The sequence below is a fragment of the Aplidium turbinatum genome, chromosome 11 (genome assembly GCF_918807975.1).
Source record: "Aplidium turbinatum chromosome 11, kaAplTurb1.1, whole genome shotgun sequence".
In the NCBI taxonomy this organism is placed as follows: domain Eukaryota; kingdom Metazoa; phylum Chordata; class Ascidiacea; order Aplousobranchia; family Polyclinidae; genus Aplidium; species Aplidium turbinatum.
The window spans coordinates 7,993,218-8,014,248 of record NC_137482.1 but is presented as its reverse complement, the minus strand read 5'-3'; the positions used below and the strand labels follow the sequence as shown (position 1 = coordinate 8,014,248).

The window sequence follows — 21,031 nt, the reverse complement described above, 5'->3', positions numbered from 1 at the left end:
ATAGGGTTATTATAGATGTAAAAAGGTATAGGCTAATTTGGTTTAATCCTTGTTGTTTTATTAATGTTGCAAAGAAAAAGGTTTGTGATAAAAGAAAAGTAGGAAAGCTTAACTGATCACCTACTGTTAACAACAATGAATCCAGCTTATATTTGTTACAGATAAACCTACAAAAACAAAATTAAACCTTACTTTTGCTGCTGAAAGTACATTTATTTTTCTATGGAACATCCTAATGGTTCATCTAACCTCGGTGACTCCGAAAGCCATGGTCAACCTTCGAAATTCAATAAAATCAGTCTCAAAAAGAAGGGAGAAAACTCAAAAGAATTGATGAAGTTTTTTTTAAACAAAGATGACCGTTCTCCTTCTGGCTCTAACCACCACAAAAAGTCACCATACATATCGATAAAAAAAATTAAAAAAAAGGTTCAAAATAAAAATTATTCTTTTTCTGAACCAAGCTCTCTCTCGGAAAAATCCAAACCTTCTCCGAACCGTATAGTTCCAGCAGCTTCATCTGAAGAAGCGGAAGATATGGAGTCGCTGCTGCAACAAAATCCACGTGCTGTATCGAACAGCAGACCTGAGTCTCCATGCGAAATTGACGTAGCAGACCATTTGGAACAGTCGAGCTCCGAGTCTTCTAGTAACAATGTGTATGATAAAAATGATCTTTCATACTCATATCATACTGGATCCTCAGTGATGCAAGAAAATAGTCGAACTGATGTTGCGAGACATAAGTATGAGACTGAATCTCTTCCTCCTTCAAAAGAAGATGAGGATGAGCAATCGTGCATTTACGTAGGTATGAGTGAGCTATTTGAAAAACCAAATGTACGTGAAGCTCGGACATCCACTAGTCTACAAGCACCTCTGTCATACCCTTTTCAAGATGAAACAGATTGTCAATCGAATTCAGGAGCTGTTCATGTTCAAGGTAAGAATAATTTCTTTCTTGCGGTGAAAGAAAGCGACTTTAGTAAACTTGAATTAAGCTCTGCCTGTTGTAAATAGACCTGCATTTCTCTAAAAGCATGAGGCACAAACTATTGATCAACTTACTGAAGGACAGACTGCTGCTTCTAGCTTAAAATTTTTATTTTGTTGAAAATATTGACTTTGTGGCCTATATTACATAGACCAGTAGTTTGCAAACTGAGGCCCGCGCCCAAATTGTAGGTTTTAGGCTAAAAGAATTGGCCGCGGCTTATCTGTATGCTACTTTAGTTTTATGACATACAATAGTTGTGCTGAATGGTATTGGTTTAACCTAGTGGGTAGAGTAACTATATTGTCAAGACACAGCTAGCCTATTGGTGTTGAAGCAACGATTTTTCAATTGTTGTGCAGAGGCTGACAAACAAACAAGTAAATAAAAGGGATAGGCTAGCTAAAGAAACTAACTTATTATACCCACCTTTAGCGCTGAGTATTTGTAAACCCAGTTCTTTTAACGGTGTTAGCGAGTAATAAACCAGGGGTGTGCAACCTTTATTACAGGGGGGCCAGATATTAACAACTGGGTGAAACCGCGGGCCGCACGTTTATTTAACGTATGATTTCTAGTAGTTGCAGGCACAAAAAGTATTTTTTTTGTTATTCATGTTATTTTTATGGCATTATTAGGGGTTATCTCCTTGCAGAAATAATAAGTTAAGACGCACAAATTTCTGAAGAAAACTGCTATTCAAATTTATTGTCACACCGTCTTTAAACGAGTTCAGTGCGAAATTTGCAGCTGGTTTCTTTTCCCGATGACTTTTTCCAAATTTACTTTCATAGAAGTGCAATCGCAATTCGAAATCCGTTTTTAAAGTGTTCGTTTGTCAGAACCGATCGATAGGGGGATTCCACGAAGCCCATTTTAGAAAAAAATTGTTCGCACAAATACGTTGAGCCAAAAAGAGCCATTTTTGAAGCCATGGATTTTTTGAAATGTGGGAAGACATCTTAGTTGAGATGTTTTCGATAAAAATCACCAAGATTCATTTCTAAATACTTTACTTTCAAATCCGTTTTCTCTTGAAGATCAATCAGTTCAAGTTGGATATCAGCAGGTGCTTTGTCAATGTCTGTGTTGAATGGCGAAGCGAATATACCAAACAAATGTTCATGAGATTTAAGTCATTGAAGTCCTTGAAACGAGCCAAAAATTCATACAACAACTTTTCAAGTTAGTCTGCAACTTCAGTTTTCTTCTCAGGATGCATTCCATAGTCTCTCAAAGTTGAAAAGTGGAAAAGATTTCCTGTCTGTACGTGAGCTTTGCAAAGTCGTAATTTGTTCACAATGCCTTTTATGACCATACATTTTACGTTCCAAATAATTAAATACAATGGATTGGTGGTGGCCGGTGGGAGTTTTAAAATGATTAACAGAAGGAGCGAAATCTACAATAATCCACTCCACAATAAGTTGTTCACACGTACAAGACTAAACTAAATTATAAACACGTTTCGCGGGTCGCACACAATTCAAAATTGGCACATCTTCACGGGCCTCACAATTTTTCTTCGCGGGCCGCATTTGGCCCGCGGGCCGCACGTTGCACACCCCTGTAATAAACCATCAGCTTTTTGCCAATGTATTGTCAATTTTTGTTAGCCTACCTGCCTACTAGTAATCGATTTGTTTTGTCTACAACTGAGAGAGCTAGAATTGCAATTTTTGATAATTTTTGTAAGTGTTGTGGTTTCGTTAAATCATTACTGTTGTGCATTCTACAATAGAGTATGGAGGAGCAAAGTCAAAAACAGAACAAACGGCGAAAACTACACCATCAGGGCGATTTCAATTTTCTGATCAACACTTTCCCAGTCAAATGCAGGTAACACGATCGGGTTTATATTGCACTAGGTTACGCCTTACCTTTCTAATGGGGGGTAAGTTAACACCTTCCTTTCTGTGGTCTCCTTTTTCTTTCACAAGCACTCTTTTCGTTACATCCATAACAGCGGCTAGCAGCGTAACAGAAGGTTCAAGTCAAGAGGAAAACATTGTTGGAAAGGTCCAACTGCTGGCCATGTTTTTATATAAGTCCAGTAAGCAAATTAAAAACCGAGAAATGTTGTCGCTAAAATCATTTCTCTATTGTAGATTGACTGCAAATAAAACTATAGCAGTAGCCCACTGAAGAGATTTGGCTGTTGATGCATTTTTATTTTTTTGTAAAGGATTCTATCAGAGAATTAGCTTTAGACGGACAATTTGCTGATGTAACGATTGAAGTTGAAGGGCGGAGGATGAAGTGCCATCGTTTGATTCTTGCTGCTGCCAGCCAGTATTTTAAGTAAGTGTTCCATATCAAGCAGAAACAATTTTTCCAGTTAAGCTACCTGGCTACGCTATACAAATGTTGTTTTCAAACTGTGGTTTGCGGACACGTGAAAATATCTGAGAAACTTTTATGGGGTCCGCCATGCTTTGAGTCGGCTAAGATAAAGGATCCCCTAGATTCCGAGTAGCACAATAGGATAAGTTTTGTTACTTTTTTCCACTAATTTATTAGATGATAAATTGTGATAGATTATGGATTACTGTAGAATGTAGAATATATGTTACAATCAGCTAATGGTGCGGTAATAAAATGATTTAAAATATTTTAAGTCCGCTCTTTCATTTATTATGTTCTTTGTCTGCATTTTATAATTTAATGGAGAATAGCTTTTCAAAAAATCAAAAGGTTCCTCCAGACAACTGAATTTGTTATTTGAAGAAATGGTGTCATAAGCTGGAAGTGACATGCATTAATATGGTTTTCAGAGCAATGTTTTGTAATCCTTACCTCGAAAGAGACCAGTCATCGGTGAAGATCCAAGAAGTATCAGCAGAAGTAATGAAAATACTCATCAGATATGCATACACCTCTTATTTACAAGTTAAATGTGAACAAGTGCAAAGCGTTTTGGAAGCTGCTAGTTTACTTCAAGTACGTTAACATTAATTTTAGGTTTCGAAAATACTTTAACATAATTTTTAATGATAACATTTCAATAACATCAGTATACGATATTAGACTACACATTTTAATAATACATAATGTTGTGTAATAGGCTATCCATCATTTTTGTCAAAAATGCAAAACCATGCTACATGTTGTTGTAAAAGACGATTTGCACGCCAGATCTATTTTGATACTATGCGTAAGTGCAATTATCAAATATAGAATAGGCCTACCAAACAAAGGGATACTATACTCAGCAAAGTCATCGAGTACGGTATCGGGAAGGAAAGACAATATTTCCAGTTTTAGGCCTGCAACGCTAACCAGAGTAAGATGGCCAAATTTTTTCATCGGAAAGCACGCCTACTCAATCTGTTGCATCTTGAATAGCAAAAAACAAACCAGTCAGCTAAAGTTCCCGCTTTTTATGTCGTTTCAAAGTTAGCAGACATTCAATCACTGCAAACAAGACCGATTTGTGGGCTGGGTAATCGCAAGATCTTTCACTCAAACGCTTAACTGCTAAGAACTATTTTGACAGTTTACTCGGGTGATGGAGGCATGCTGCAATTACTTCGTAGGCGAGCTATCTATCGAAAATGCTCCGGGAATCATGGAACTATCACACAGACACAATCTGAACCATCTTCTGTTGCTCGCAAGGCGAAAGTGTATAACATGCTTTGAAGAACTACGAACAGTAAGCGGACATTTGTAAACTTGGTAGGCCTACTACTCTTCATAGACTCTGTTACTTAGGATGTTGCAAACAGCTTAATATATCCCTCGCTTTTTTACACCCAAGCTTGTAGCCGACCTGATGGTTGACGATTTAGTTTATATTGATGAGAAAGCAAAGAAGCCAAGTTTCGATTTACCATTTAAAGTAGGCTACCAACTGTATATTATAAAAAGGTTTTCAATATATGATCGGGCGTGCTTTCAATTTAGACATAAAGATATCGCTAGGTGGAAAGAAAAGCAAAGAGGTTTGTGGTAAAAAAATAATGTCGAATGTCTATTCACAATAATGAGCATAATAATCATGAAAATACGCATTTACAACAGTGGCTAACTTAATGCGAGAACGATGTTGATTTCAAATCGAACAATCATATTCAACCCAGTCTGTAAACTACAAATGACCTTGCTTGAGCGGAAAAGGTAACTGGAATTTACTGTTCAGGCCTAATTAGTAACTTGATAAACCATCTCCTGTTTTTGAATGACATGTCAATTTAGCGGGATTTTCTTCATTTGTTAGAACGTTCTATGCATTTTCAGAAATCTGACTACCTCACTTTGTCCCCCGCTCTTCTTGAGTCGCTAATCAGCAAAAATGACCTTGAAACCAGCGACGAAGAAGAAATCTTTAAAGTGGTTATGAGCTGGTGCGAATTTTCCGTCGAAAAAAGAAAAAAACACTTGTTACAACTATTGCAACACGTAAGTTTTAATGCCGGCTTCATCTAAAACATAAATTCATTAAAATTTCTGTGTTATCACAACTTCCTTGTTATCTAAACCAAAAACTTGTGTCATTCTAGAAACCACTAAACTGACAATATTAAACGATCTGTTTCTGATTTAGGTAAAACTTCCACTACTTGATCCAGTTTATTTTGTGCGTGAGGTTGAAACACACCCTCTGATACAAAATAATCCAGATGTTTTCGATCTTTTAATGGAGGCACGATTGTATCGTGTGTCTGCTGTATCTGTTGAAAGTGCTAGAATCATTCCAAGGAAGAACTTAAACACACACCAGGTAAAAAATATGCCAACAACGCTGCATGGTGAATCAATAAATAAATTTACCAGTTGAAAAAACGTATGGTAAGTTTTTTTTTTCCTTTGAAAAGTAGCAGAGTAATACAAGAGTAGATTCCATGCTCACATTGATTTTGGAAAATTAAAAGGAGTCCCTAAGATATTAATGACTAACCTCACAACATTCCTGACAGAAGGGTTTCACGTTTCTCTCTCAACTTACTTCTGTTAATATAGGTGTAAATCACCGTGACAACTCGATTGTTTTATCTTTTGCAAGCAAAGTTGTGTTTTTCAGCGATGTAGTTTGAACGTGGCATAATTAGAAATCAGATTTTTACTCGGTCTTACAAAGGAAAAATCAGACCCGGTTTAAAAATATCAGGAAATGAGTTGTAGAAGCATAACCAAATAAAGAAAAGTTGTTCCTAGCTATCATTATAAGACTGAGAAAAATAAATACAACTACAATAGAAAAGTAATGGTTGTTTCTCGCTATATGTCTTAAGCAAATATGGCTATTTTTTGGTATTCAAATGAAACACTTGCTGTCTCTTAAAACTACCGTACTTAGCGGTCACTTAAACTAAACCTTAAAAAAGAAACTGTTTACAAGCTCATTTTTTATAAACAGGTGTTTGTGACAGTGGGCGGATGTAATACAGATGACGAATTTTTGTCAGACGTATCAATAATGGACTTCCAGCATAAAACCAGAGCTGTTCTCTGCCAACTTCCCAATGGAAGTAATAGTACCAAAAGTTTTAAAACAACAAAAGGGAATGAAACAAAGACAACCAAATGGACAGAATTTGCATGCACGTCTTGGAAAGGAAACATAGTTTTGACTGGTGGAAAGGAAACAAAAATGGTAACAGAAATCAAAATGCTCAAAATTGGTTTACAATATATCAAATGCTACTGTATATCTCATAGCAAGAAAGTATAAATATGTTAGTTATATTAAATTATATTGTATGCTATTATATTATTATATTTATATATCTGTTTTATAAAATACCATTGTCATTATATAATATTCTGTTTATTACATAACATATACTAGCAATCAGTGGCGTATTCTCCATGCATGCAAGGCATGCACTGCATGCCTTACAATTCTGATGAAATCAGAAATCTTTCAGGGACAACGAACTTATGCGTAAAAATAGAAACTGTTAATAGCAGAACCTCCTCGCTCTCTTGATTTCAATATTCGAAACAGCTGTTTGATTTTAAAACTTTGGCAACTTTGCTGACCCTGGCAACCCTGCATGCTGAGGAGAGCTCAACATGCGCTGATAATACAATTTGCCTATTCACCGTTCTTTTATCAACACTGTTGCGCAAAGGCGACAAAGGCATGCAGATTTGAAATTGCATGCAAAACAAAAATTACTATCTGTAGACAAAGTTGCCAGATTGGCATTTTCACAACCAAATTTAAGAAATTTGACTTTTTTGAAAAGTGTTTGGCCGGACAATTTTTGTCTGGCCACTGGGCTTTTTTACTTTCTTGATTGGTCTTTTTTCTTTTGGTCTTCATAGTTTAAGTCCTTGCGGCTTTCTACTGTAGATACTGTAACTCTAGGCCGATACTGTATCAAAGATTTCAGTCAGATTTCGGCATTGGCGATGTCACAGAGCACCAGAGATCTTTCGGTTGGGTGGTCGGTAATCTAATCCTATTTCAGCTGGTCTGGTTTAAACTTTAAACTGGTATTCGTTGTATTGCATTGCAAAAGCTTTAGCCTAACTGGTTATGAATGTTTAACATGGCATTATTGGCATACAAAATTAAGACATTGGATTCATGATGTGTTTCAAACCTCATTTTTTGCAAAACAGCTCGAACAATTATCAGCTAAGTAAAGCTCAGATTGCAAGAAAAGCTATAAAACCTAAGGCAAATTTGCAAAATTTTCCTGGGGGAGCATGCTTCCAGACCCCCCTACACTGACTATGACCCTCCCTCCATTGCATGCCTAGTAAAATCAACCACGGTACGCCACTGAGTCTAGCATGTGTGATGCATTATTATATTATCACATATTATAATATGATATATTATGCGTTAGTTATATTTAATATTATTTAAGGTAGTGAGCTTTCCTTATATTAATAGTAATCACAATCACTTCGCTTTTCTTTCACAACATTGCTGATACATATTTTTGAAATTATTTTATATATGAGTATTGAGTAGGCTTATATTAGATTATTTTATTTAATTTAATAGGTCTACTAATAATAGTAGCCTACATCATTCATTGAAAATTTCTCCAATGTCAATTTATTCAACGCTGTGTAATGTAAAATTGGTGGTTTGGCAAAGCTCCGTACAGCTAACCTTTGAATGCCAATCTGTTCCACATACGGTACATATGATTACATTTCTTGTAGTTGTTGCATGTGTGAAAAGTTGATTAACTTGACTAAAAGATCTTCAACCCTCATTGAACATATTCCGGTTTAAAAGTTACATTTTAATTGACCACAAATCTACAACTGATATATTGTAAGAAGTAGTTCTATAAATTATTATCAGACAATCATATGCATAAAAACTATTGTAGGTTATTAGAGCACATCATTTAGGCAAACAGCAATTGTGATAACACATTCTATTTTCTTTGTAGGAAGCCTGGATGTTTATTACGGCACTGCGACAATGGGTTGAACTGGCGGAGTTGAACACCGGTAGATGGCGCCATCGTATGGTAGTTTGCAAGGGAGAATTATACGTTGTTGGAGGTTACGATGGATTACTGAGAGTAGATAGCTTGGAAAAATATAGCGAAAGGTGAAAAACGCTTCATTTTATTTTTTAAAATAATATGCAAAAAAACAAAGCCTAGGCAGTCATACAACCAATATTTTTAAGGATTGTAAAAGTTAACACAACCATGAAGAAATTGTTAATCCCTGTTTTTCTGCGGCTTGCAAATGTGTGCTTGGGAGCGAAACAATATTTGAAAAATAAAACTCTGCTAACTCTTTCTTTTTATAGGGCACTTTGATTTTATGCCTAGGCCAAGACAAACAGTAGCCTATAGACCAGTGGTACTTAACCAGGGTTCGATCGAACCCCTGGGGTTCGACGAAGCTGTTTCAGGGGTTCAGTGCGAACGTCCTCTGAAACATTAACACACGGCTTACTGAATGGTATATCAGCGAATATGTTTGGAATATATTGTCCAGCCGAAACTTGATTGCGGCTTACATGATGGTAAATAAACATCTGTGTGTTTGACGCGTGATGTAATGATGCCATCTGCATGTAACGCAGAATGCAAAAAAATATATTTCTACCTAACATTCTAAAAACAATCGGTAAGAAAAACTTCATTTTCTCAAAAGATGAATTTCTTCACGCTTGCTTTTTGTATGGAACGGCAGAAGCAGTGCTTTCGTTATTGAGAAAATTTCCTTAGTTTAAGGAAATTTAGTTCTATTTTCAATTTTTTTCAACACCAGCAGATATAAACAGTCCATAGCCTACTACGATTACCTTATCGCGTTTTAAGAAAGCAAGATGCAAAAACAACTTCAACACAACAAATTTTCAAACGTTTTGGTGCAAACAAATGGGAAGTTATCTTCTTATGACAAAGGTTGTTCTTGAAGTTCTCATGCCATTCGTAACTACTTATTTATGCAAGCATGCGTTTTCTATTCTGGTGGATGTTAAAGCAAAAAAAAAAAAAAAAAACGAAACCGGCTTGCATGCGAAAATGACATGAGAATTGCTGTTTCCGAGGCAAAGCCTCGAATCTCACTATTGGTCACAAAAAAACAACAACAGAAATCTCATTGATACAGTAATGTAGCATTGTAGCCTATCACTATTAAATGTGGTAGATTTTCGTTTTTGTGACTCAGCGAAAATTTGGGGTTCAACGAAAGCTTGCAGATTAGCGTAAGGGTTCGGAAGGTTAGTAAAGGTTAAGAACCACTGGTATAGACCTACACACTTCTCCTGCCTGTTACACTTCGTTGAAAGTTGCAATTGCAACTATTATTTTTGTGCAAAGAGAGAATCAATGGTACGAGCAGCAACCTCTGAAGGAAGGTGTGAGCTCAGCCGCTGTGTGCGAATGCCTGGAAAGCATTTATGTGATCGGGGGAGGCCCAAGTATTCGAGTGTCGACCGAAAAAGTTCAGGTAAGCTTTCTCATTATTTCGAAGTAACTCAGTGTTATTGCAAGCTAACACACGCTGCGGCAAGATTATTTTATATTCTTTACAAACTTATTCCGTTGTTGAAGCCATGTTGGATGAATAGCCCTTTACTCGTCTACAATAATCGCTTTATTTGAATTTCGTCGTTTGTAGAGTTTTAATTTCACAGACTAGTCCCCAATCATTCGACACATCAATTGTAACTAATAACAATAAAAACTCGTGTAGCAAATACACTACACATTCCGAATAAAGTAAACTACTTCAGTATTGGTCAATAGAATCTAATTTTATGGTTTGTACATGTTGTCTCTCAAGTGCAGCTCATTTTAACCCTATCTGTAGCGACACGGGGCTTGTGCAATGCTAGATATAGGCCTATATAATTTAAAGTAAGTGCAATATAAATGTTAGTGCAATTACTTTGAAATGTAAAAACGTCCAAAAATGCCTTATATTTATGAGCAAAAGTAATTTTTTGTTTAGTTTAGCATTACTTTATGTAATAATTCAAAAAATTCAATTCTGAAGCTAATTCGGAAAAAGTAGATTAAAAACAGACTTTCTGACGTCTTTTTATCTCAAACACTTTATTCCAATAATTTTGTTGGATAAAAATTTAATTTCTATACGCACAATACACATGGCTATTATCTTGTAAAATATTTTGGCTCTGTGATTTTCATAGCTCCCGTTATTAGCAATTAATTAGCACGGGCTAAGATAGCCCGTTACGTGCTTTCCGCGTACGAAAACAGCTCGTATTAAGATAGGGTTAAATGAATTATTAATCTCGAATTTTATATCACTCGTACGGCCATGGTTGTACTGTTTGCTTATTTTTATTGTTGATAAACTGTCTCACATATGTACAACATTTCCTGACTCCGGTGCAAAGTAAGAAACTTTTAAAGGGCCGAGAATGTCTTCAATTCGCACATCACTAGGCTCGTCATTCATGTATGTATCAAATTAATGCAGCGTCGTAGAGGCCACACACATGAGATCGTGGTCAGACAGTTGAGCCTTGAGGGAGACCATAAAATTGTGTAATTTTTAACGCTGTATCACATGTCATTAAATTGATAGGTTTACGATCCATCGACAAACTCATGGGCTCTTTCCACACCAATGCCAGAACCGGCCAAATGTATCAACAGCGTGTCACTGCGTGGAATTATATATGTAGTTGGGGGAACTCTCAAAACAATTTTCAGCTTTGATCCAGAAGCTAAAGTGTGGAGTCCGATTGGAAGTACGATGCTGAGTGAAAGAGCAAGTAGTGGCATCACTATCTGCAATAACTTGGTAATGTTATGTTTTTACAAGCTTTAAAACATACGAAAGAAAGTATTTCCATCAGTAGCTGATCCAGGAGTGCACTTGGTCACGTGTCCTTTCAAAACAAACGAGAAATAACATGCAGATACATCGCTTAATCACTTTGTATTGAGTATTGACCTAACTGGCGCATTAATCTATTGCAGTAAAAACTAAGGGATAAGGTAAACTAGGCTCTGTACAATATATTATAGAGCAGTAATTCTCAAGCCATCAGCAGCAAAGAGATTTAGGTTGGGCTGCAAAATCTTTGATTGTGAGGGAATTGTACCGTAGGACAACTTAGAACAAAAGTAAATTACACGTTGGCCGCTCAAGTCATTTCAACAAAAATATGTAAATTTTTGGCTGCGGTGAAAATGGATTAAAGAAGCATTGTCATATAGGGGCGGTAGGAGACACTTCAAAAAGATTTTCAATTTTTTTTCTTCTACGTCAATATCATGAAAAGCGCAGACAAAGTTTGATTACATTGTGGTTGCAATAATCTACCAGTTTGAAAAATAGCAAGCAGAAAAATGTAGCTTTTATAACAAGTGTTACAAGTCATACAGTATGTTTAACGTCTCACTCCGTTCAATCCATACATGCCTTCTCCTGATTAAGCTGTCGTAGTAGCTATATAAAACATTTTCAATAAAATGAGTTATTGAACTTTTTCTGGCATCATTAAAAAGTGATTTTAAACAACTTCATTGCTGATGAAAACTTTTTCCTCCAACTTCTATAGGAAATATAATAAAATACAAAGTTTTTTTGGACCTCAACTTTTACACTGCCCATTTTCTTCGACTACTTTTTGGTTAGTTGGAACTTTGACACCCCGAGCTAACATTCTTGTGCCCATTCGCCACTGATTGACATAACTCGAGTTTGGGAAAGAAAAGTTCGAAGTACGACATGCAATGAGGTCTAATTAATAGGACTTTCAAAGGAGATTTATAAATTTTTGTAACATGTAGTGTAACTATTTTCAGATTTTCATTGTTGGTGGAAGAGATGAGAAAGGAAACGCTTTAGCAAACGTTAGCTACCTGGATACAAATACTGGCACCGTGCATTCCGAATGCAACATGGCATGTGGCTTGTCACACCATGGATGTGTGACGTTGGAGAAATACGACCATCTGAGAGTGAAATCAGAATAATTACCATTGTTTACATGATGTCTTTTATAGTGCGATGCGCACATAAACAGAAGTTCCGTGGCCATACCCAGTGTACCTACTGCACTGAGGAGGCCGGAAGGCCGAAACGGTGTGCACTGTCTGCAGTTAAACAGAAGTTAAATACACATAACAGATGGTGGATGTAAACGTCATGAACTTTTGATGTTAAAACCAGTGGTGTACGAAGGCGACCATTTTTTTTGGGTGTTCACTTTTTTTCAACAGGCTTTAAACTGACGTTAGGTTTGCAGTTTGCTCAACAGCTGTTCAGAGCATATCAAAATAAACGGATGTGATATGACATAAAGAGTCACTGTGTAAATCTAGCATGTGTTTGAAGCATTCTAAAAAAAGTGAACATCTAAAAAAAGGTTACCGTATGCCACTTGTTAAAATATGGCAGGATTTTGCAACTCCGTCTTTCATGTAAGTGTGACTACTGCCGTGTGGCAACTGCATGTGCCAACTGCCATCTCTTAGTGGAGAAAAGGATTTGTATCTCTGTTTGAATAACCAAAAACAACTGCAGTACTGTAGGCCTTTTGCTAAATAGTGCTATGTTGACTAAGAATCAAATGTTGTTTGCGCGATCAATTCTGCACAAAATAATTTCAGTTGAAAGTAGTGAGGAAACAGACACAAGAGAAGAAGTTGGAATTTCGACTTCAAGCAAAACAAGTTTTGTAAAGATATCATTCAATTGTTGAGGAGTCATTACAAAACTTATAAACTGACGCTTGTTAGCCTAACAACAACCTTCAGCAATTGACAGTAGGCTATAGTGTAGTTATAAACGCATGGGTGATCTGGATTTATGTTATGTGCTATGTAAGGGACATTTGTTTCAAAGCCTACAGTGATGGCGTTACGAAATTTTCTTCTTAATTTGTTGTTTGTCATGTGATGACGCTAAAAAGATGCTTTAAAATCGGTGCAGGTAAAAAAATCTCAGCTTTTGTGATTTTTCGGACAACAATACGAAACAAGTTTCACATGACAATAAAATTCAGATAGTTGCTGCATGGAGTGACATAAAATTCAAAGTGATGAAAGGAAAATAAGTTGTGTGTTTGATTGTTTTACAATTTCATATTACAAGTCATACCAAAATGGTGGCTTACTTTTTGACCGTGTAGTTATTTTGTTGCCTCACTGTCAAAAACTGAACCTTTTAACAACTTATAAGATTGTGTCTATTTACGATTTGTTTCAAACTTGTATTGTTCTTGTTTTTGTTGAATAAAACTATTGATTGAAGGAAAAACTTATCTTTGAAGAAAAGAAAAAGTAAAAATGCATTGCATATTTCGAAAAAAGTGAGCAATGTCATAGTGACAGTGTATTAACAGATTTGCGGCTTAAAGATTAGAACCACAATAATTAGGATTTCCAGCTACAAATGATTTCCTTCAATGCATTGTAGATTGGTAGCTCTTTACTTTTGATCTTAAATCCCTATCGAACAGCTTCATTAAGCCAATGTTATTTGATAAATATGCAGCGGACGCGGCAGTTAACACGCGCGCTCATATTAGCTCTCGGGCGCCACAAATGAAATTCCGAGCATTTATTTGTAAATAGAGAATCATGATTTCAATGAGTTATTTTGCAAAAGTTTTCAGGAGATCTTTCAGAGAACTCTATTGTTTTGCTTTTAAGTTGTTTGTTTATAATTGTTTTTGTTTATGCGAGACAAATGTCTTACATGACTTTCATTTACAGCTATTCGTAAATTTAGTTCAATTTAAAACCATGTAATAAACTTTGCTGCCAAACAATACTTTTGGGCCAACGATCGTTTAATTACTTTAAACAATATTCAGCAAATTGTTCCATTTGTTTGAGTGAAAAAGGTATAAGCCAAAAGCGGAAGCTGAAATGATCTTTTTCAATGGGACCAAACCAACTTCAGGGTATTAACTTAAACAAGCAATTATTAACATAAGCAAATATCCTGAAAACGACAAATATCAAGCACAAACGTATTTCGTTACAGCCAGGGCCATTGAGAGGACAGTTGGAGCTCGGGACTAATGGGACCTTCGGGTCTCAAATCAAGACACATCTAAGAAAAACGCGCTGTGTCCAAAGAATACGCGATGATTCCTTTAACGTTTAGGGGCCCTTAGAAAGGTTACGGGCCCCTGGGATCCTCTCGGGTTCGGGTCTAAAGGTGCCCCCTAGACCTCCCTGCCAACGCTACTGGTTTCACCTACGACCAGGTCCGGATTTAGGGGGGGCAGAGGGTGCAGGTACCCCGAGCCCCCATCTGCTAAATCCGCCCCTGCCTACGACAATATGTTTGCAAAAGCCAACTTTTCGTTTGTGTATCATATAAAATAAAAATAATACCGACATGGTGTATAATACAAACAAAAATATTTGAATGACGCGTAATTGGTCAAATGACCTTATTTAGCATAGATATGCAGTTTTCAATTAAAAGTTTCTTACAATATGTTAATTGTACAAATCGTATTATTAAATGCGCGGTGCGTGCAGCATTTAGCGTGTAACAAGATTACGATATTACACGTAGTAATCCAGACACAACACAAGCAACGACGACGCTTAGCTTTGAGATAGACTCGGAAATAAATGAAGTTGGTGCCACATTTTCGCAAATCAAATTATATGATTTGAAAATAGATTTACTGTTGGTTTAAATACACAACTTTGTAGGCGTTGCATTTTTTCCTTCATAAACAACTTTTGTTTAAACACTTTTCACTGAGACTAACAAACCACAGAGAAATAGAAAAAACTCGATAGTAAAACGGCATGTCACTAATTGCGTTGATTCAACGTCGACAGACGTATTTTCTTGCGCAAGCAAAAAGCGTATTTTTTTTCGTCCTTCTAAGAAAAGCTCGTCGTGTGAAAGTGGATTTACTTCACGTTGCACTTGCAGTGTCTTCTAATATCTACTGGCTAAAACAGGGGCATGTAGTCATTTATCGTCACAGAAAAAATTGTGAAGATGCCAACCACGTGAACCACCAAATGACCCAGCAAGTCCAGCCAATCTTAGTTTTCAGTTACTATACATGCTTCATATCTTTTGTCGGTTTTGCTACATTTGAAAAATGTTTTGTCACATGCCATAAGCTTCACATCAAGCCTTATAGGGTTGTAACTCCCCAAGCCTTACTTCAATAAGCAATACAGAGTTTTTCATAGAGTAGTGCAACAAACAAGTGAGCCTGCAGGATTTAAATCACCACGTTGTTGTACCACGTCATGTTATTGCTTATTGCAGTAAAATGCATCGCCTTGATTGCCACCTCAAAAACGCGGTTGCTTTTTTTTAACAACTTAATGCAGAAGCATTATCACATAAATTCGTGAGTCTCAAGCTCAATCGTTATGATGTGCTTGTATTTAAACCAAACTAACGTTGAAGTTAACGATAATGAACAAAACACGATAAGATATTTTCGTAAAAAAATTATGCAAAACAATAGGCTAATGTTGGGTAGTGCGACCAATTGCAAATGGGCTGTACAAAGTGAGGAACAATTGCATGTAGGATGTGAAAAGAGGTTACGTTGAGAAATATTAGGTGACTTGCACCCTACACGGTAACACGTCTAATTTGTGGTAAAACTGTCAGTCATGATGAAGAAAAGCTTTTGCAATAAAAATTAATCTTCTTTTTTGACGAATTCCTTTTGTTATCAAGTATTTTTGTTTTGGCCACTTTTCAAAAGAAGAAAATGGTCTTACCGTCGTTGTGTTGATATACGGTCGAACTGGTTTTTACATTTCGGAAGTAATTTTTTTAATTGTTACAGTTGCGATACGAAAAAATGATAATTTGTCTTATCCGAATAGTTTGATAAATTAAGTACTTCAAACTTGCCTTTTACAATTATTTCTATACAGAAAACTTTAATTTGGAATTTCAATATACGTTTGAGAGAATCAGTAGTTTTTGTCTGATGTCACGGATGACGTGAAAAAAATCGGGACTTACCAGAAAACGGTTCAACTATGTCAGCTCATTTGGTTGAAAGAAGCTTTAAAAATTATCACTTCAGTTCGTTATGAGAATAGTGGTTAGGAACGTAGGTGCTTTGACACAAGAGTCTTTGTTTGCAGCGATTAGTAGGCAATCAAAAGCCATTGTCTTTTTCATTTGCTTGTTTACATCATCTATGTTATAAAACAAACATACTAAAGACAGGGAAAATTTTAAATTTGTTTCACGCATGAATGTGGAAAGTTCTTGTGGGTAACGTTTTGCCGGAGTTTATTTGTTCAGTTTTGCAGTTATTGGTAGAGAGACGTTTCTGGTTAAATATTTTTATAGTGATTTTATCCTTAGCTTGTCAGTATATGCTATTGAGAAAATATCAACTTTTTATAGAAACCATTTGCGTGAAATCGACATGAACAAGAATTATTGCAGAGGAATGTAGCTTCAGCAGCGATAACTTTCAAAGTAAAATTCCGAAAGTCCATAAAAGAATATGGAAAAGAATTCATATTTCAAGCTATTTCCATTCGGAAGAAAAGTGCAAACAGAAAAAAGTTTGTTCGCCTTTAAAGGATAAAACCTGATCTCTTGTCAACAATTAGTAAAACGTGACAAACAATAAGCGCTGTCAAAATGTTGATTTCCTTTAACGGCAAAAAGTTAAAAGGAAGGCATTGTTAAAAATGACTATTATCAACGGTGGTGGTGGATTGGTTACCCCATCACAGTTAGTTTGTATTTTAAACTAGACAAGCCTGATAAGAAAGTTTAACTTGTATGTTACTATTATTTGGGCAAAAACATTATATTTATCATATTAATTCGTTTATTTGAAGGTTCTAGATTTACAATGTCACTCATGCAGTTGGACCGGTAACACACGTTGCCTATATTGATAATAATATGCAGAGGTGGGCAAAAAGTAGCGCCTCTCCGGCTACCACTACTTTGGAAAAAAGTAGCGCCGCTACTGCAGACGTTACTCCAACTAAAAAGTAGCGCCGCTACCGCTACTTTTACCAAAAAAGTAGCGGCGCTACAAAGGTAGCGCGCTATTGCCCACCTCTGATAATATGGAATACATGCAGAAAGGTTTGATTTTTTTAAAGCACGTCTTATCAAAGCTAAATTTATGAACAGTTTTTTTTTTTTGCTTTCGTGTGATTTGTTTCTGTAAACATAATAATAACAGTGTTAATAATATGGCACACTATACTTTGCATCCGTTGTGGAAATAAAATATCCAATTGAATACATGCAAGAATATAATAATGCCATAAGAGAAGCAAAAAAAAAATAGAATTAAGCTAAAGACGAGACGGTCGGTGAGTCAGCTGTGCTCACTTTGTTTTGGAAAGACGCTGTGTCTGAGACTGAGGTTGATGTTAACTATCAAAGCTAAATTAATCTCAAATTAAGAACCAATGACATATAATGTAGTGGTCTAGTGGATATGGAAATAAAATTTTGATGGCAGGGCAAACACATACAATTTTGATGGAAAAGTTAAAGAAATTAGAATACTTTTGTTCTCATGAAGTAGAAAACGATTTGTTCATATGAGTTGCTCAAATTTTTTTTTAAAAGCAGGTTATTCTTAGATGAACGCCGAAAAGAGTAGTCTAATACTGTCCGTTGCCAATATGCAGGGCTTTACGCTAGGTGAGAGACATGTAATATTAGTTTACGTGACAGAATATCGATACAGCAAAAAAAACCTTTTTAACTTGATTAGTCAACGTCTGCAGACTCTGAATCAATTTAAAAAGATTTTCTGGTTGGGAATATATTCAGCGTCACCAGTGCCCTCAGAAACACTTTCCACTCTAACCTCAAAGACATCGATCTATGATTGCTCACAAATAAGAATTTCAGTTTACGGCTGTGGAGTCAAAGTTTGCCAATCAAAAACTTTCTAAAAGAAAACGCTTTGAAATAATTAGTAAACAAACGGCATTTTTTTTTCAATCAGTAATAAAATAACATTGGTCATAATTTTTTTTTTTGGAAGCACGTACCGTACACGTGTTTAACGGCAGTCTGTGACTCCATAGATATTTTTAAAAACATCTGAAAAAAGCAGCAGCATTTTTATACAGTATATAAACCCAATTGACTTCAAAGCAAAGGACGATTTACAGACATTTTTTGTATGATTTTTATATATGCTTTTATTACTTTAGTTATCAGTTTTTTACGCTTTAAAATTTTATCTTATAATTTAATCAACACAGTTCTTTCGTGATCCAGTATAGGCTACTATTAAGAACAAGGCAGAAATACTCTGACACACGGAATCGTGAAATTTGTTTTACGGAGCAATGGTTCAAGTTTTAAAAGTCATTTATGCAGGCCTAGTACTTTTTCCTAACGAAAAAAGTTTAGGTAATTGTTTTTAATTGTACAAGCATGGGAAATTTAAGGTTGTTAAATGTAATACAGATTGTGCTCACTGAAAGAGTATGTCATTCGGGCAAGAGGTAGAAAGCCATCTCATAAAAGTAAATAATTGCAACAAATATCCAACACTTTATATAGAGTTTGTTGTGTTTTAGTGCAAATTTTGATGCACTTATTTATGTTCGGATAGTCGACTAAATACTTTTGTTTTGCAGCATTCTTTTCTAAGTATTAGCCTGCAGAACTTTTGCTAGATTTAAAACCACTTGATCTTTCATATACAAGTTGTAGATGTAGAATCATAATTTGAGTCACTACAATAAGAATGGAAAGGATTAACAAAAATGAAAAAGGGGCCAAATAAGTATCAGAATTCATAACAAATAAAAGAAAGAAACAAGGAAGTTATTTCATAATATAAAATAGCATAGACCTACTGTACCATTGCTCCATGTTTATTGATTTGTTTGATCTTTAGCTGTAATCAATGTTTTTCAGTACACCTTCAAATACCGAGTGTTAATCTGCAAATATGCTTTGACATGTCGAGCAAAATGCCAGTAGCTAAACACGAGAAGATTTTCTCCTTGATGCGTGTGTTTTGATATCAAACAAATACTACTAATTATATCAGAAACGCCATGTGTATGAAAGGAAAAATGTCATCCAAACACGAATAACTTTCCCGTGCGGCCAATAAAAAGGGTTGTTGATGTATTGATATAGTCCAGTTTGATAAAACTGATTGCTGCGGTAACATAATTATATTATCACTTTGTTCAATCACAAGTATTACTACGACCCAACTGCACCAAATTTGTTGTTTCATCAGTGCATTTGCGTAACTTATAATTAATAATAATCAAACAATTCAAACCTTTTTGTTGCATTCGATCTGACTTTGTGTCGACTTTTGTATTGTAGGCTACCAGTAAACTGAGTTTAAACGACAAGTTATAACTGCAAAAAAAATCTTTTACTTTTTTTGCAGCAAAACTGATCAAAAACCACTATTCGAATAAACAAGATAACATGGAACACTCTAGCGTTTATCTGCATAGGAAATGCAAGCAGTGGGTAAAGTACTTCATACTTTATCTGGCAGTAGCAAACAAAAGTTTGGGTCAGAGCGGACATTTCACTGAACCGACTCCTCCACCGTATGAACCAAAGCCAACCACCACACGCCAAAGTGGAGCCACAACTACTGTTTTGTCTACCCCCGGAGAATGGACCGACTGGTCGCCTTCTGCAGATACACCCACGTGGATATCTGTTCAAGCCAGTAAGAACTAAAAAAAGAGAAATATAATGTTTTGGGCTTTCAAAGCATAACGAAAACAAACATGATAACCATAAATTGATTTCATTTTTTCTTAAAAAGTAGCCTATTTGGACCAAAAATGTAACCATGGAAAGGGGGGCTTAGAAGAGCAAACGCCTCCTCAAAATTTTATCTTGCCTCCAAAAATGGGTTTTTACTATTGTTGCAACGTTTTAATGACATTGTATTACATGTTGAATGACGTTTCATAAATATTTTGAAGTACTGTATTCAGTAACTATATTTTTAAAGAAACTATATTTCGAATATTAAAATATTTACCCCCCCCCCAACAGTTTCTTTTTCTCCCTAACATTTTCTTTCTAGCTACGTCACCGATTTAGAGTCTACAGATGACCTGGGCTTTGTGTATTAGCACAGTTAGATCATTTTAGACATAAAAAATGTTGCATCCAGCGGCATAGAATTATATTAAACGCTGTTTATCGGCAGCAATCAAACTTCCAACATTTATACCATTATCTAAATACACAGATTCCATGGTATTAGTGGATTTGGTATTTCTAGTGGACGGATCCGGATCTGTAAACTTTCGTCAATCTACAGACTTTGCTATGGTCAAGCGTTGGGTAAAGCAGGTTGCTGCAGGATTCGATATTACAAAAGGTTGGTAGAAAACCTTATTTTATTTTTGTTTATAAGTTCAGTACCAGGTTCGCCAGACAACCTACATTGTTTCACTATGTAGTTTAATTCCACAGTAAATTTCACATAATAAAAAATACTCTATCGGGTGGAAGTGATTTCAAAGCAAAAGCATGAATGCCACTCTTGACTAACTGTTCTCCTTAAGTGCCATTTATCGCCGACTTCAGTCTATTTTTTGAGATATTTCAGTCTTTGATTTATCACTATTTGCATTGGAGTCTTGTAGGGGTTATTGGACTGATGACAGC

General features: G+C 35.8%; 2 protein-coding genes across 3 annotated transcripts in view; both read left to right on the top strand.

Moving 5' to 3' along the window:
• Positions 1–176: 176 nt before the first annotated feature.
• Positions 177–13,966, top strand: LOC145779831 (kelch-like protein 6). 2 transcript variants are annotated; one of them, XM_082591482.1, is made up of 12 exons: positions 177–943; positions 2,736–2,833; positions 3,180–3,295; positions 3,769–3,934; positions 4,491–4,649; positions 5,234–5,395; positions 5,541–5,717; positions 6,354–6,590; positions 8,359–8,522; positions 9,754–9,883; positions 10,991–11,209; positions 12,220–13,966. In XM_082591482.1, exons 1-12 carry the CDS (start codon positions 223–225, stop codon positions 12,388–12,390), a joined length of 2,520 nt encoding a protein of 839 aa, XP_082447608.1. In that variant the 5' UTR covers positions 177–222; the 3' UTR covers positions 12,391–13,966. The 2 variants fall into 2 exon arrangements, with proteins under 2 accessions (XP_082447608.1, XP_082447609.1); XM_082591483.1 differs by lacking the exon at positions 10,991–11,209.
• Positions 13,967–19,822: 5,856 nt separating this feature from the next.
• The window catches only part of LOC145780148 (uncharacterized), a 32,692-nt gene continuing 31,483 nt past the window's right edge, over positions 19,823–21,031 (top strand). Inside the window, exons 1-2 of the mRNA XM_082591859.1 lie at positions 19,823–20,075; positions 20,610–20,741. Of these exons, the coding sequence (XP_082447985.1) occupies positions 19,823–20,075; positions 20,610–20,741 (385 nt within the window). The remainder of the gene's footprint in view (positions 20,076–20,609; positions 20,742–21,031) is intronic.

Excerpts from the sequence above, each read along its gene's own strand:
- LOC145779831 (XM_082591482.1), top strand. The coding sequence starts at position 223 with ATGGAACATCCTAATGGTTCATCTAACCTCGGTGACTCCGAAAGCCAT. Across the intron at positions 2,834-3,179 it reads ACTTTCCCAGTCAAATGCAG|GATTCTATCAGAGAATTAGC; the intron begins GTAACACGATCG and ends TTTTTTGTAAAG. Across the intron at positions 3,935-4,490 it reads AAGCTGCTAGTTTACTTCAA|TTTACTCGGGTGATGGAGGC; the intron begins GTACGTTAACAT and ends CTATTTTGACAG.